At 39.6% G+C, this 14,698-nt stretch overlaps 1 protein-coding gene across 2 annotated transcripts in view; it reads right to left on the reverse strand.

The window, feature by feature from the left end:
- Window positions 1-6,935: 6,935 nt before the first annotated feature.
- cdh8 (cadherin 8) overlaps window positions 6,936-14,698 on the reverse strand; it is a 115,405-nt gene continuing 107,642 nt past the window's right edge. The window contains exons 10-12 of one of the 2 annotated variants that reach the window (XM_020653600.3): window positions 14,069-14,186; window positions 9,970-10,221; window positions 6,936-9,072 (exon numbers count right to left, since the gene is read on the reverse strand). In XM_020653600.3, coding sequence (XP_020509256.1) covers window positions 8,579-9,072; window positions 9,970-10,221; window positions 14,069-14,186 — 864 coding nt within the window. In that variant the 3' untranslated portion in view covers window positions 6,936-8,578. The remainder of the gene's footprint in view (window positions 9,073-9,969; window positions 10,222-14,068; window positions 14,187-14,698) is intronic. The other variant, XM_020653601.3, reaches the window with a different exon arrangement.

Raw genomic sequence — 14,698 nt, forward strand, 5'->3', positions numbered from 1 at the left:
TAAGGAAGAGAAACTGCATAGGGCTTCCTTTTGAACACCCTTATATGTATGTGTTTGTAGCAGCCAATGAACTACTTCTTCTTACTGATACAAAGTTTAGTTTAGAACTGGGGATTCAATTATGGATACATAACTATTTATAGTCATTCATGAATTACAGAAAACTTAAGTGAATTTGTATAATAAGGTTTTTTTTTTCTTCGACACACAAAAGACAGACCCAAAGGCCCTTGTACGATTGTGCTTTACGAGTCAAGATTCCAAAAACTTAATTGTCTGTCACATGGTGACAGAAAACGACCTTTGGTTAGAGGCTCAAATAACAAAAAAACATTAACACCCATTAGACTCACATCAAATCATACCAAAGGTTCCATACGTGAGGCGACACCTGTGAGATAGTCCAGGCAGTCAAGTCGAGATTTCACACTTGACATGCCTCATTGTGTTGCCGTTGATTTTGGCTGCATGTTTGATGATTCCAGTGAGTTTTTTCTAGCTTCTTGTCAGAGAGAAGGTTGTACCAGGAAACAATGTCAAATGTGTTCACTAATTCATTGATTGAGCAGTAATACTGTTGTTAAAATGTTTGACGTTAAAACGTTTCCCTATCCTCCTGTTGAGCATGGTAAGGAGCTGGTATCTCATAGCACTGATAATGTTTTTCCTGTTCACACTGAATGTTGCTGATTACAGACATACATTGGTCGAGACAGCTCGGACTACAACAAGCAAATATCCAGACCCCTGTGTACTGATTCTACATTTGTATGTAGAATCTATAAATAAAGATGATTCAGCAATATTTAAATTATATTGACAAAATTAACACCAAAAATACAGATTTAACAGATCAATACTTAGATATTCACCTCTTCACTTCCTTAACCTTGAGCGTGTGTACGCCAATTCGTCAAGGGAAATCAGATTCATCATTTTGTTACATTTTTTTAATGATTTGGACTTCTCCTGGACCTTCTCCCACTTAATGAACAAACCCTTTAAACATTTTTAAATAACGTAATAAAAACCCTTTTATTATCAGCTATTTTGGCCTGAGTTTCAATCGATAAATATCTTTAAAGTCACTTATGTATGTGATAAAACACAAAGTTAATGTGGTGAATTATCCTAAATGAGTGTTACTCTGTTTCTTTAGCAGACATGCTGTTGATTTTTTCTTACTAGTATGATTTTCTACAATGAAAGATACAATTTTCCATATGAACTAGTGAATACCACAGGAAGTAAGTGTTTAAGACCCTGATATCTTCTGTTGTTATTTGGCCGCAGTGCATATTGCAAAAAAAAATATTCAAACCGACACAAACAATTTAGAGCCCAACCATGTAGATCTGCTGTTTGTTAGAGATTTCTAAATGTTCTGCTTCAGTCTGCTGTGTGCTGGATGGGCACTTCATTGTCGTTGTTTGAGGAACCATGAAGATACAAAGAGAACAAACATGAGCAGGAACAAAAATACTCAAAGAGCTTTGGAGCAGCGTCTGAAACAGGAGTTAATGTTGATGCTCTGTTTTTGTCCGCTATGCTTGTTGTTTTATTTGTTTGTCTTGCTTGGAGCTATACTTTCCTATTGAATAGAAGTGATTTATCAAAGAAGTTAGAAAAATGAGCTAAGGACAAAGAATGAAGATGACGACAGGACAATGGATGTTTAAATAAATGTTAATAGTTACAGTGATGGCTGAGATTGACAGGAATAAACTAGATTTCTAACTCCTCAAACTCACATCCTCGTAACTTGTTGACCCGCAGTCGTCTCGTCATGTTGACTCAGTCTTCCCCCTGCATTACAACATGGGCAGCATGGAAGAATAGCGCAGTCTTAATTCCAATAATTCTGTAATTATTAAATAGCCCTAAGACCTAAGTGTTGAAAAACAGTTCCAATGTTTTATCTATCAACCTGCTCCATTCGATGTGTGTGAGTGATGCTCTCACAGAACATTAGCTACTAATACATGTTATCATAACATGATTGTATCATAAATCAGGCCATGGGGATATTTTGCTGAAGGGTTTTAAAACCCTGATTAAGACTGTTTGTTTAATGCATAGAGTCGGATTAAGAAAAGAGACAGTTTGAAGGAGTCACTGTTTCTATTTTCTGCCGTGTCCGTGAAAGCTTTGAAAGATATGTGATCAACAGATCTGCTTGAAAATGAAAGCAGAATCACATGAAGAGGCTGTGAGGCTAATCCTCTTAATAGAGAGACAGCGAGAGAGCAAGCATGTATAATTACTCATAGCTGACAGATGATGGTGACTGGAGCACAGAGGAAGTCATTTGTAATATACTGAAGCTAAGTTAATGTACAGTGTAAGTTTTTTTTAAGTTTGTAAGAGGGTTTTTTTTTATACAGCAGACCCTGCTACGATAGCATGCTTTAAATAGTACAAGGGAGAGCTTACTTTCTTATGGTACATGGAGATAAGAGAACCCTATTTCTCTGTGTCCTATTATCATTACATCCAGCTAATGATCAAAACAGTGACAAGCCTCATAACCAGAAAGCACATGTCAATGGAAACACTCGATGATTCAAACAACATGCTAACTATGTGGTGTCAGTGATAGCAGCATCCGTAACACCATAGCAATAGATGAATAAAAAATAAAAATAAAAGATCTACACATCCACTAAACAAAGAAAGTTATCAATGACATTATAAAGACAAAACTATTGTATTAATCTATACTTCAATATGGTAATCCGGAGCAGGTTACCTGTCCATAAATCAGCAGTATCAGTGATGTTCGAGGTTCATGCTGAGCATACACAGATCTGAAGAACTGGAGGCTCCATAGGGCTTCATCCAGACATAAGAACAGAAAAATGAGAAATCTGTAAAAAAAACTTGGTAAAAAAATGGAGTGGGGAGGGCACAGGCAAACCACGGTATCCATATCTCAAAATCCAGAACAGAAAGCGGCATCTTAATTTGTATGCACCAAAGTTTGTTTGTAATTGAGGGCATCTCTGGCAGGCAACAGTAATTACAGTTTCTGCACCACACGAGCTGCAAGCCACAGGCCTGCCTTATAAAATCTGCCACATATCAGTGGGGAACAACAAGTGCAAGGTTGTCACCCGAGGGACACTTCCATTACGTGACAAAAGTGAGAAGATAATTTGATTTACTGTTTAGTTAGGCAACCCCCTGTCAGACCTGCAGCCATACACAGCAGTGGGGCTGCATGAAGATTGACTACAAATGAGTTTGCTGACCTGCCAGGGTGGCACATTCCCCCGAAAACAATTTGAGCTATCATTTAGCGTGAGATATCAGTAGGTAAAATGTGTTCCATGGCCGATTTTTTGACTAATGGATCAGGTGTGTGCAGATAGCAGCCTCCAGGTCTAACATCACCTTCAATCCCAGAGGGCAAAGGCATCTGACACACCAACAACACTAACACAGGTTCAGAGACGAAGATGTTTGTTGTAATTTGGAATCAGATTTTGACATCAAATATACTGTCTCTCATATCTCATCTAGGCTGCTACCCATAGTGTCAACTGGAACGTTATCAACTACAGCAGTGTGTGTGTGTGTGTGTGTGTGTGTGTGTGTGCGTGTGTGCTAAAGGCTCTATATATAGGCATATGTGTGAGTGGATTTGTGTGATTTTGTGCCTTTGAGTTCAGTGAAGTACAGCCGTTAATTGATACGATCAAAAGCTTTTGTTATTTATAAGAAGCCCCAGTATCAGATAAAGCCGAACAAAAGTCTAATCTTTCAACAAGATTAGCAAAGAGAATACAATGTTCACAGAGAAATACTAATATGAAAAAATACCAAGATGGGAAATTGCATTATCACTTGATCGCCTTTGCTCTACCCTAAATAAAAAAACGGGGGGAGATGAGTATTACTGTAACACAACAACACAATTACATCTCAAACGTATTATTATAATAAAGGCCTTTCTCTTGCAAGAGCTACTTCCTGGTTATGTTCTACCTGAATTAGTACACAATGGTTTGAGAGAGACAGACATTGATAATAAGAGACACTAGAGTGGTTGTATTTATGTAACTATACAGTACAATAAAGAATGTTGAGGAAAATAGCTTATTTTCTGGGATGCATGGGGATGAGTACGGCGAGTATGTAGGATGATCTTAAACTCATTGTATGCAATTTTGTGTAGGCGAGAATAGCCCGGATGAATGCTAGATCCACCAGAATCTTTAAATTTGAAACGGTATCCTACTGGTCGTACTAATCCACCCCACAATGCACTGTGGCTCTCAGACTGTCCAATATTGGCGCTCCCCAGCCAGCCAACTATAACAGCTGAAAATAAAAGTTACGTGCAGAAATACATTTTGAATGTTGCCAAATAATATAAAAATTACTAGGTTGCTGTATTAGTAATGAACGTTTGCATATTGCTAGCTTGATGCTAGCTCATCGAACAGACCTTGGACCGGAAGTACGTCACCTGAACTTTAGTAAGTTGCTAACGGCATACTAGCGCTCGGGTTAGTATGCAGTATACATATTATGAGTATGTAGTAGGCAGTATGTAGTATGTGGTTAAGGACATAGCCTATGTGTCAAGACAAATACCCCCATTTAAAGTGCTTGTCAGTTTTATCCTTGAGCCTCTCTTTTGTGGCACTGTTTTAGAGAAGTGTGCAGCTTTTCTAATGAGTTTTACTGAGCTGAAAAGCATCTTCCCTCTAAGTCATTTGAAAATTACTTTGGTGTATCCTTCTAAAAGTCGCGTTGTCCCAACTGCATAATGTCAAACCGATAAAGCAAATCCTTAAGACAGTGGATTTTCTAAACAAGCAAAATGGCAACTTTTAGGGATGAAAGGTTGCCTTCAACATCACAAACATTTCCAAGGCGAGGAAGCATGCTGGAAGGGGGACATGATAAGCGGTTGACATTTTTTTCCCTTCTTGTTGATGCGTTTTCCTATCTTCCTGCTGTTTTGGGGTTGCAGGTTCAGCCTAAAGGTTTAATAAAAGAATGTTATGGCAAGTGGGTTTAAAGTCAAGGAGAGCAGGGCCATTATAAGAGAGGTGACTAACAGAAAAACAAGCGGTGATATACAATGCAGGGCTGCTTTTGTTTTCATCACACTGTTCGATGACGCACAGATCTGCAAGGAACGCTTTTAGAGAAACATTTTGCGAGGGGTCCAGTTGTGCTTCCTGATTTATATTCCTGTACTGTGTTACCTAAATGTATCTTGTATCAGTGTTCCAGGAGCTATTGTGTGATAAAATGTTGCAATTTCCTGAGAATATGTATACCCACATCAGTAAGCTGCTTTCACTTTTCAATGAGACTGCACCCCCAACCAAACCCTAAAATGAACCCGAGAAAAACAGCGTTGTTAAAAGGGGTACTTGCAAATTACAGTATTACTGTATTTCCTTGCTGAAGTTATCTCAACCCCCACAGTGATTGTTCCTACATTTCCGATAATGCAATAAACATCATATTTTGTTCCATCATATTTAGTTTCCTCATTCCTTGTTACCTCCCTTGTCTTTCACATTCCATGACTCAAATTTACAGCACAGCTGTAATGAAGAATTGCTCCTTAATAATATTATTTTTCTGTTTTAGGATTAACACTGGAAAAATGGGTATGTTTTAGAACTTGAATTCACAAATAAAATAGCAACTTAACTATTCAAGCTTACAGCTAACTAGCAAGTACTAGCCAAACAGCAGTATGGCTGTTAGCTTAAATATGAGTAGCAGAACTTTCAAGCTTTAAATAAACACTTTCCAACTGCTCTAGCACAAAATAATATCCCCCAACTGTGAAAACCAGGGTCAGACTAAACAAGGTCTTCATAACAGCCTGCCAATTACAAATACAGAGATGGAAGGGCGTGTAAATCTAACACTAATGAACCTTATTCCTGGTTAAATGCCAGCAGCTCTACTGCTTTGTAAAAAAAAAAGCAGGCATCTGTCGTGGTTAAAAAAAGAAGTAGACTTTCCTGTATTAATTTGTAGTCTCTAAGCCTAAGCAGTGGTAACTGTTGAATGTATGTAAATATGGACATCATATCTCCCACTCCTCCCATCAAACTAATATGAAGCCAAAATACCCTCTGTGACAAATTGTGCTTGTTATATCATTTTAAGGAGGGACATGTGCAGAAAGGATTTACCTGTTGGAGTCGTGTAACTCGCATCCCGCCCTTCCTGCTAACCAAAACACACATTTACCCTATCAATAGATCATGAAGTCCCTTTGGTTTGGACAGTCTGCAGCAGAAAAGATTATTGGGAAGGTAATGACAATGTAAAGTTGAATGTCTCTTGTGTTAGTGTTAAACCTTCTCTACACTGCTAATCTGGTATTAATGCTGCAGGAACACAATTGCCAAAAGTGCTGTAAATCATGACAATATATCTGCTCTTTAAGCATCAAATAAGTGATTCAAAATAAGCTTCTAAGAGACATTTACACTTGTTTGTAAATCAGTATGATCTGTCATCAACTATGATGACGGAAACCATGTTTGTAAAAAAAAAGAACACTTTACATATATTTTAATTTCAGAATATGACCCATGTCCCATTTGTTAACATGGAAATGACAGAGTTCATGACCCACACTGGAGCCAATCAGCAGAGGGAGCTGCAAATATTTTGGCTTTCAGGAGCCGTTATGCCATCCATCTTTTTATGCAGTGCATGGTGGTAACTCAGATCACTTTACAAGGACATCATCAGGGTTGTTTAACTAACATCGTAGACATTATTAAACCATTTTCATGGGTTCATTAGAGCTATTCATTCAGCTTCATTAGCAACCTCCACATTTGACATATGTAATGGTTAGCGTCTCTTTAACAGCTTGAATGCTATACACCTGCAAAGAATCATTGAATGTGTCGTGTAAGAAACAAAGGAAAAACCACACCATTCAGCAATATTTATAAAAATATATTTCACAAAGTAGGAAACAATACAGGGTATCTTAGATTACAGTACGGGGAGTAAATAATTGAACATACACATTTATAAGCATTAAAGCACAGTAGAAAATATGATCTGCATGTCGGACTATGCCATATATATTGTTTAGTCTACCGAGAACTGCCATAATACGGTATCAGTACAAACTGAGTATGCACGCAGCTGTAGTGCCATTGAAATTATCATTATGTGCAAGAGCTAACGTGCAGAGACAAAACCTACCACCTCATTGAAAGCTAATGACGTTAGCAGTAACTCTATGTACAGTACAAGTCTTTTTTATTGATATCATACAGTGTAAGCGGACTATGCACATGGCCTGCGTTTGTGTCTCAATTTTGATGTAATCTTTGATTCCTAAATGAGATTTGATGTTTGGTATACTCAGTTAACAATTTGACTATTGTGCTCAGAGACTAGCTGTCAGTACCTCAAAATATACTGAGATTTATTTTACACAGATTAGCAAGTGTCAGAAATGTCCCATACCTGCGGTCCTAATTCATTTTCCGATCATCTGTTCTGTAACAGTAACTTCTTTGCCTGCTTACATCTAGTCTATACCATCCACTGCGATAAATTCGCGATATGGTTTGGCTGTTATGAAACAGTGATCAAGTGATTGAAAAAACAGCATAATGTGAAATAATCTAAACACACTCACTTCAAATTGTCAGCACAAAAAGAATGATCAAAGAACCGAAGAATACAAAAACTCATAGAACAATAATGAAGAACCAACACTCTTGTCAAAAATCATTAGATTACAAGTGTATTTAATGTTGCTTCTGTAAAAAGAAGGCCTCAGAGTTTCTACATTTCTCTTTTTTGTCTTCACTTCAGTCTTTTATAGGCTAGTAACACTTGCAGACCCACACCTGTAGCGTGTAAATACAAAGAGTTGTATAAAGCAAGCCTTTCCGGGCTTCAGAGAGTTTATAAATGTGGCCACCAGAAAGATATCAAATGATAACAAATTCACTTAAAGCCAATACTGGTTGGTCTTTTTACCTTTTTTTTTCTAATCGTACATACATTCATCATTGTAATGTAGACCGTATATTGCTTTTTCATTGTCATTCTGCTTCAGAGCGTCTGCACAGCTTGGTGGCTTTCAGATTTGTGAAACAACAGTTCCTCTGCAGCTTTTGAGGTCCGGCTTGCTGTCCATGGAGTACGATGTCCGCTCAAGCTTCAGAGAATCCGACTGTTTGTTATTGTTTCCTTTCATCTGGCCACCACCAGCAATCCCAGGGTTTTTTCTGCTACTGGCAGTCACAGCAAATGACTAACACCCAAAATACTGCTAGACACTCCACGACGTAATCTAAGTTACACTCCACAAGAATCATAGATCTCCTAAGAAAGACATTGTTTGGCTCAACAATTACAATGCGCTTGAAGTAGTGGATGACGACTGCTATACCTCACTCTAAGAAGAATACAAAAAGGTGGCGTCCTTGTTATTAACTGTTTTTATCTTTTAAACACCAGTTTCTAAAAGCCAGCAAACCCCCTAGCGTTTAATACACAAGTATGTGGACAGAAAAAAAAATCTGAAAAGTCTCGTTTTTTTTTTTTAAGGTATCAAAGGTCAGGTCTCGCGATCGCTCTCACCCACAGAGTAGAGCTCCCCAAGTCTTCTGAAGCGTGGGCCCCACTCTCTGAGATAGTCATAGTTCTGGTCCGAGTCTGACGACGCCGTCTCCAGTGAGCTGAGAGATCCCGCAATGGATCCCCGGCCCTCGTACCCGTAGATCTGGATGGAATCATAAGGCGGTGCGGTGGGATCATTGTCTGCCTCGTGGAGTCGCACGTTGATGAACTCGTCCACGTCCACGCCGTTCGGGCCCGAGTGCTGCCCTGCCCGGGGCATGAACTGCAGGTCAGGTTTGATGTCCTTGCGCGGCAGGTAACCGTTGATGCCGTCGGGGTTCTGCAGCGTTGCGATGTCGAACGCCTCGGTGTCCTCCTCACCACCTCCTTCGTCGTCGTAGCGGATGATATTCTCCCTCACGTCCTCGTCGTCCTTTATGATGAGGGGCTCATTCTTGTGTCTCCTCAGGGTCACAAATAGTACTACTATTACTGTCAGAAAGAAAAACGGAGAGAAACGAAGACAAAAAGAAGAAGTCGAGGTCAAGTTTTGGATAGTGGGTTTCTTTCAGTATAAGTAGATCATTTGAGTGGCAGACAATGGCAAACATCAATCAATCAATTTTTATTTGTATAGTGTCAACTCATAACAAGTGTTATCTCAAGACATTTTACAAAAAGCAGGTAAAAGACTTTATTCATTGTTATGTTACAAAGAGCAGGTAAAAGACCTTACTCATTGTTATGTTACAAAAAGCAGGTAAAAGACTTTATTCATTGTTATGTTACAAAGAGCAGGTAAAAGACCTTACTCATTGTTATGTTACAAAGAGCAGGTAAAAGACCTTACTCATTGTTATGTTACAAAGACCCGGTCTATCCATCATGAGCATTTTAGCAAAGCAGCAAAAGTTACAGTGGTAAGAAAAATCTGCCTTATTAAAAGACATGCAGCAATGGCTAAAAATATACCGTTTTACAAATGGATCAAACATTCTGCATATACCTTTAAGATGTTCTTTGAAATTTACTGAGATCTAGTACAGCTTAGCTCTACCTACAGAGCACTTTTTTGAGATCAATGAATTTGCAATGTTTATAATATTCATTTGCCTACAAGGCTTTGTGTTGTGTGTTTTGATTTTGCTTCATTTATGTCTTTGCAGAATTTTGCTTCATACTTTTCAGCTTTTTGTAGCCTGCATTTTTCATTAAGATATTTTTTTAGCGGCATGTTTTGCACTTTTGCTTGGATTTTTTTAGCAGGTTTCTCCTGATAGATAGATTTTGGTTTGGTGCAGTTCATTGCTATTGTAGATCACTCATAGCGTTATTGTCTATATCCATTTAGACACAACACATTGCTAATAATAAAAAGGAACACCTCACCTAGCAGTAGTATAATGCAGGCCAGGATGGCAATGAGAGCTCCCATGCTGAGACCAATGGGTAAGACATATGCCTCCACGTTGCACGATTGGACAATTCCTTCCTTGCTGCACCCGCACACTCGTATAGTCAAGGTGTTGGTGCTGCTCATCGGTGGGTTCCCGTTGTCAGCCACAATGATTGGCAGGAAGTACACCTCCTGTTTCTGTCGTCGGAAGGTATCGTGCTTTGCCAGAACGCTGATTGAATTGTCTGTCAGAGAGAGTGGTAAAACCAGAGATGAATATTTGGAAGATGTGTGAAAAACCCATTATTATTATTCATGCTGGTAACAGAATTCAGTTCTATTATTAAATCGTGTGAAGATGAGTGCAGCATGAGGGTAAACTAATTTCACATCAATTGTCACTAGGCCTTCTAGCCCTATCAAATTCTAATGTTGTTGATAGATTTCAGACGTTTTTTCTTCTCTCAACAGTCCAATTTTGGATTCCTGATGGAATGCAAGCTCGAGTTCGTTGCCCCCTTTGAAAGCTGAAAAAATGAAGGGACCATGGCAGGCGACACTGACTAGAAGATGGCACATGTCGACCCAGAAAGGTGCCAGCTGCTCTTTGATGACACTTCTGTGAAGCCGCCTGCTCATTAGCTGGCTCTCCTTACCCTGCTCACATAATCAAACACTCGCAGTCCCATATGAAACTACTCCTGCTGATGTTATGGAAAATGTACAAGAATTTCTGATAGTGTAACCTTTGCCTTTTCTGCTTCTTGGAGCACTGAAGAGGGAGAGAGAGAGAAACTAGAACTGGTGGTGAACGCTTCAGGGCCATGCTAAAACATTCCCGTTGACAGAGCAAACTTAATCAAAAGATGGAAGGCTTCATGATAGAATTATTTGCTTTGCGCGATCCGTAATTGATGTGAACGTATGCTCAGATTTATTTTCTTAAGAGTGCTGCTGCAATGTGGAACGCTGAGCTTTGTGAGCACCAACATGTCCGTCTTCATTTGGATCACTCAGGAGCACATAAGAGAGTGTGTAAGTATACAGTGCTGAAGTAAACCGGCAGGGCGTGTCCTCGTAAACAGGTCATTTCCATTTTCTTCGCAACTATTGATGGTAAAAATAGAATTACACATATCCTGCCCATCAGCACATTCTCAGAAAAAGACTGCAGATTGAAAGAGAAAGACAGTTGTGTTGATAACCTGCAAATAGAATGAAACACTGAGGTAAACAAAGTGGTCTTTTTTAAATGTATATATATATATATATATATATATATATATATAAGGATGCACAGCCATCTGACAGTTTCTGATGAAATAAACTGTGTACATTGACACATCAATCATCATCAGAACAAGAGCATGTTTACATTTGAATTCATGCTAAGCTATAAATAGCATTAATATGTGAAGGGTTCTAAATGACAGCGATGACAGCTAGTGTGATAAACAGTCTGAAACGTTCTGTGTTTCTGTGTTCTCTTCACATTATGACGCACACTACTCTCATGAAGTTCTTACAGGCAGGATTGGAGTGCTTTCGAGGAGAAACACAATACCAAAGGATTGGAGGAAGCAATGGAGGAGATGTGACAGGGTCCATTTCCTTTCAGTGCTCTCACTTTTCTGAACCGATGATAGCAAAAAAACTCTCCCGACACTAACCATGTAAAGCGGTTCTGTGTTTGTACAGATTTCATCTGTTCTTAGTTTGTGCAGCCTTACTGGGCAAATATAACAAGTATTACATGCAACTCTGGCATCATTAGTTCCTGCTTCCTTCTAATAAACATTCAACCGGCTGTCCATGCATTAATATTAAATTCAGTATGTATTTTAGAGTTCAAGCAAACCTGTACCAGCTATGGACCTAACAAACTAAACCCACTTGTGTTGTTTGGAATCAAAGGTAAAAGGATACAGAGATTAAGAACAAATAAATAAATTGAATTGAATTAAATTGAATTAACAGCTAAACTAAAGGGCGCGGACATTTTCCAAGTTTGACTGCTGCTCAGTGTGCTAGCTAACTAGCATCACAAAACAGGTCTCTGATATTGCTGGGGAAGAAGATATAAGCTAACCTCAATTTTGATCAGTCATAACCCGTTTTGCATTGAGATGACGTAAAGACATTATGTAAGAAAGGGACAGGGTCTTTTTTGATAATAGAATTGTGTGGAATCTATAAAAAATCTCTGAAGAGTTTACTTTTGCCAGTTTGGCAAGTGTATGTTGTCTCGATTAGTGAGAAAAGGAAGCTCTGCTGTAACCCTGCCTCTAAACACAGAGCTGTCAGACTGCTTGATAACTTGCATACAGTTGGTCAATGCCTTGGCCATTTTCCACAGCATGGACAACCCCTAACCTCTTCACTGTTTAATCCCTACAATTAGACCCATCATCGCAAACAAAAGCTGCACACAGAGGCTCACAGGAGCCTGACGCTCTTCACTGAAGTGTCTCCCACAGCTGCCGATTCAGATAGAAATAGCTGCTGTAAGTGCTGGGGGATACGCTGCGATGGGCTTCGTTTCTCTGCTCGGGATTTTCAGCACCACACACAAGTGGTCGGTGTGCTGTGTAGTCTAAAAAGCAGAGCCACAACACATGTTTACTTTTAGGTGAGGGAGGAAAAAACAAAATGTTTTCTGTGGTTTGTAGTAGTGCAGAGCTGTCCTTTTAGTGGTGAAACCATTGTAGTGAGGGTTTTATCTGTTACAGCAGCTTAAGAAACCTCTAAATGTATCCAGAAAGGACCTGCGTATTGAATGCACTTTGAGGTTGAGCCACAATTAAGACTTATACATTAAAGCCTGTCAAATGCACAGCGTGTGAATTCTGCCGCCAGGGGCCTCTCATACAAAACAATAACCAAATATGACGTCGAGGCTGGCAGGGGAATCATGGGAGTGATTCTCTCTGTTCCTGTACCCTCAACCCCCGATGAAAACAAACTCTGAGTTGACCGTAGTCAAGACGAACGGACGAAACAGACCTAAAAAGATGTACACAAGCATAATTTACTTGGTGTTCCGCAGCTTTTAGAGGCAGTTATCACAATCCTTATGCAGCTGTCTTTGACATAACAAAGACATCATGTCATGGTGGCTCCACTAAAGAAATGGGGTATTTAAACTATAAAATTGAGGATTTATGTGGCTTTCTTGGAACTGTTGGAAATATTAGAGTTAATGTAAGTACTCAACAAAAAATATATTTGATATACTGTAGGTTCATTCAGTTTTTACATGATTTAGATATTTCACTGTAAAATCTTCATATTACACCTTTAAGTTACCATTCATATTTCAATTCAAATTTCTTGATTAATGATTTTATTTTCTTTACATATTGCTTAATGCATGAATAGGACATTAATCTTCACCGTCAAGGCTTTTATTGCAGTTCCTGTGACTACCCTAGCATCTCATATTCCTTCTTGACAATGCACCTGTTTCAGAAGAATTTTAAAATATATTTTCTCAAAAGATAGTAAGGCCTTTTGATGACCTGATTTTTATGGGCTCTTTCCTCCTTCAGAAAGAGAGGTTGCAGTACGTTAGCCCGCAGCCTCTGCCAAGCAACAGACGGCTAGTACCATATGAGGATTTTCTGCCCCGAGCTGAAGACATTACACAATGTCATCATGAACACAGCCTGTTCGGAGGCAGCTATGCAAGGGAGGCAGGAGACTGGGAATGGAATAAAGATGGGGAAAAACGGCAAATAAACCAATCAGTTGAGTATTTAGCAAATAAATGTAGCACCATCTGCCACGCGGCAACAGCTCCTGAGAAGTCACCCTACATTGAGCTGCAAGACTGCTAGGAGAAGCCATTTGGATCCCAGTCATTTAGCTTCCCTCAAAATGCACTGGGGAGTAAAAGAGAAGCTGGTGTCCAGACAATTTCACATCTGCTAATTGTGAGCTACACTGATCCACCAGATTTCATCTCCAGTTTGAATAACATGCCGCCGGTTAGAGATTAGACCGGAAAGCCATTGGAGAAATTTACAGAAACTTCAATCACCCTGCTACTAGAACAGGTACTCCCTCCTCTGCGAGTCTCTTTCTCGTACTCACCTTGGTTGTTTTTGATGGTGAAATTGGGGTTGTTGAGCATCTCGGGAACGAGGCGATAGTCAAAGTAGTGGCCTTGGATGGGGTCGTCTTTGTCCACCGCGCTGACTGTCTGAATCACCTGTGTTGAAAAACAGAGAGAGGTGACGATGTGGAGAGGAGCGCTCGAAGCCGTTCAGAGGAGGCCGCCTATTCAGAACTCTGTTTTTGCCTGATTGTTCAGTCTTATTCTGGCTAGGATCACACCTGATGAAATATATGCCCTATTCATTCCGAGGTTTTGAGATCATTATCAATGAGGTCCTGTCTCGTCTGGCACACTTTCCTGGCCCCCTGGCTCTATCTGTTAATCTGTCACCACAGGTCTTATCGTGCTGTACGTCTTTATGATTGATTGGAAATTAGAATTCAGGCCCTGCAGGACAGTTTCCCTTTTCCCCCTCCTTTTTTCTCCTTTCAATAAAGCCTCTCATTGTACGCACATGGGCCTCCTGAATAGGGTCGATTGATGAGAAGGAGAATGCTAAGTGCTTGTCCAGGATTTTTGGCTGGGGGAAGCAGTGTGCCATCTGGAGGAGGACATGAAAGACAGTCTTGAATTATGATCCATTCTGATCAATCCTGACTGCTCTC

Source organism: Labrus bergylta, chromosome 3 (assembly GCF_963930695.1).
Source record: "Labrus bergylta chromosome 3, fLabBer1.1, whole genome shotgun sequence".
NCBI classification, from domain to species: domain Eukaryota; kingdom Metazoa; phylum Chordata; class Actinopteri; order Labriformes; family Labridae; genus Labrus; species Labrus bergylta.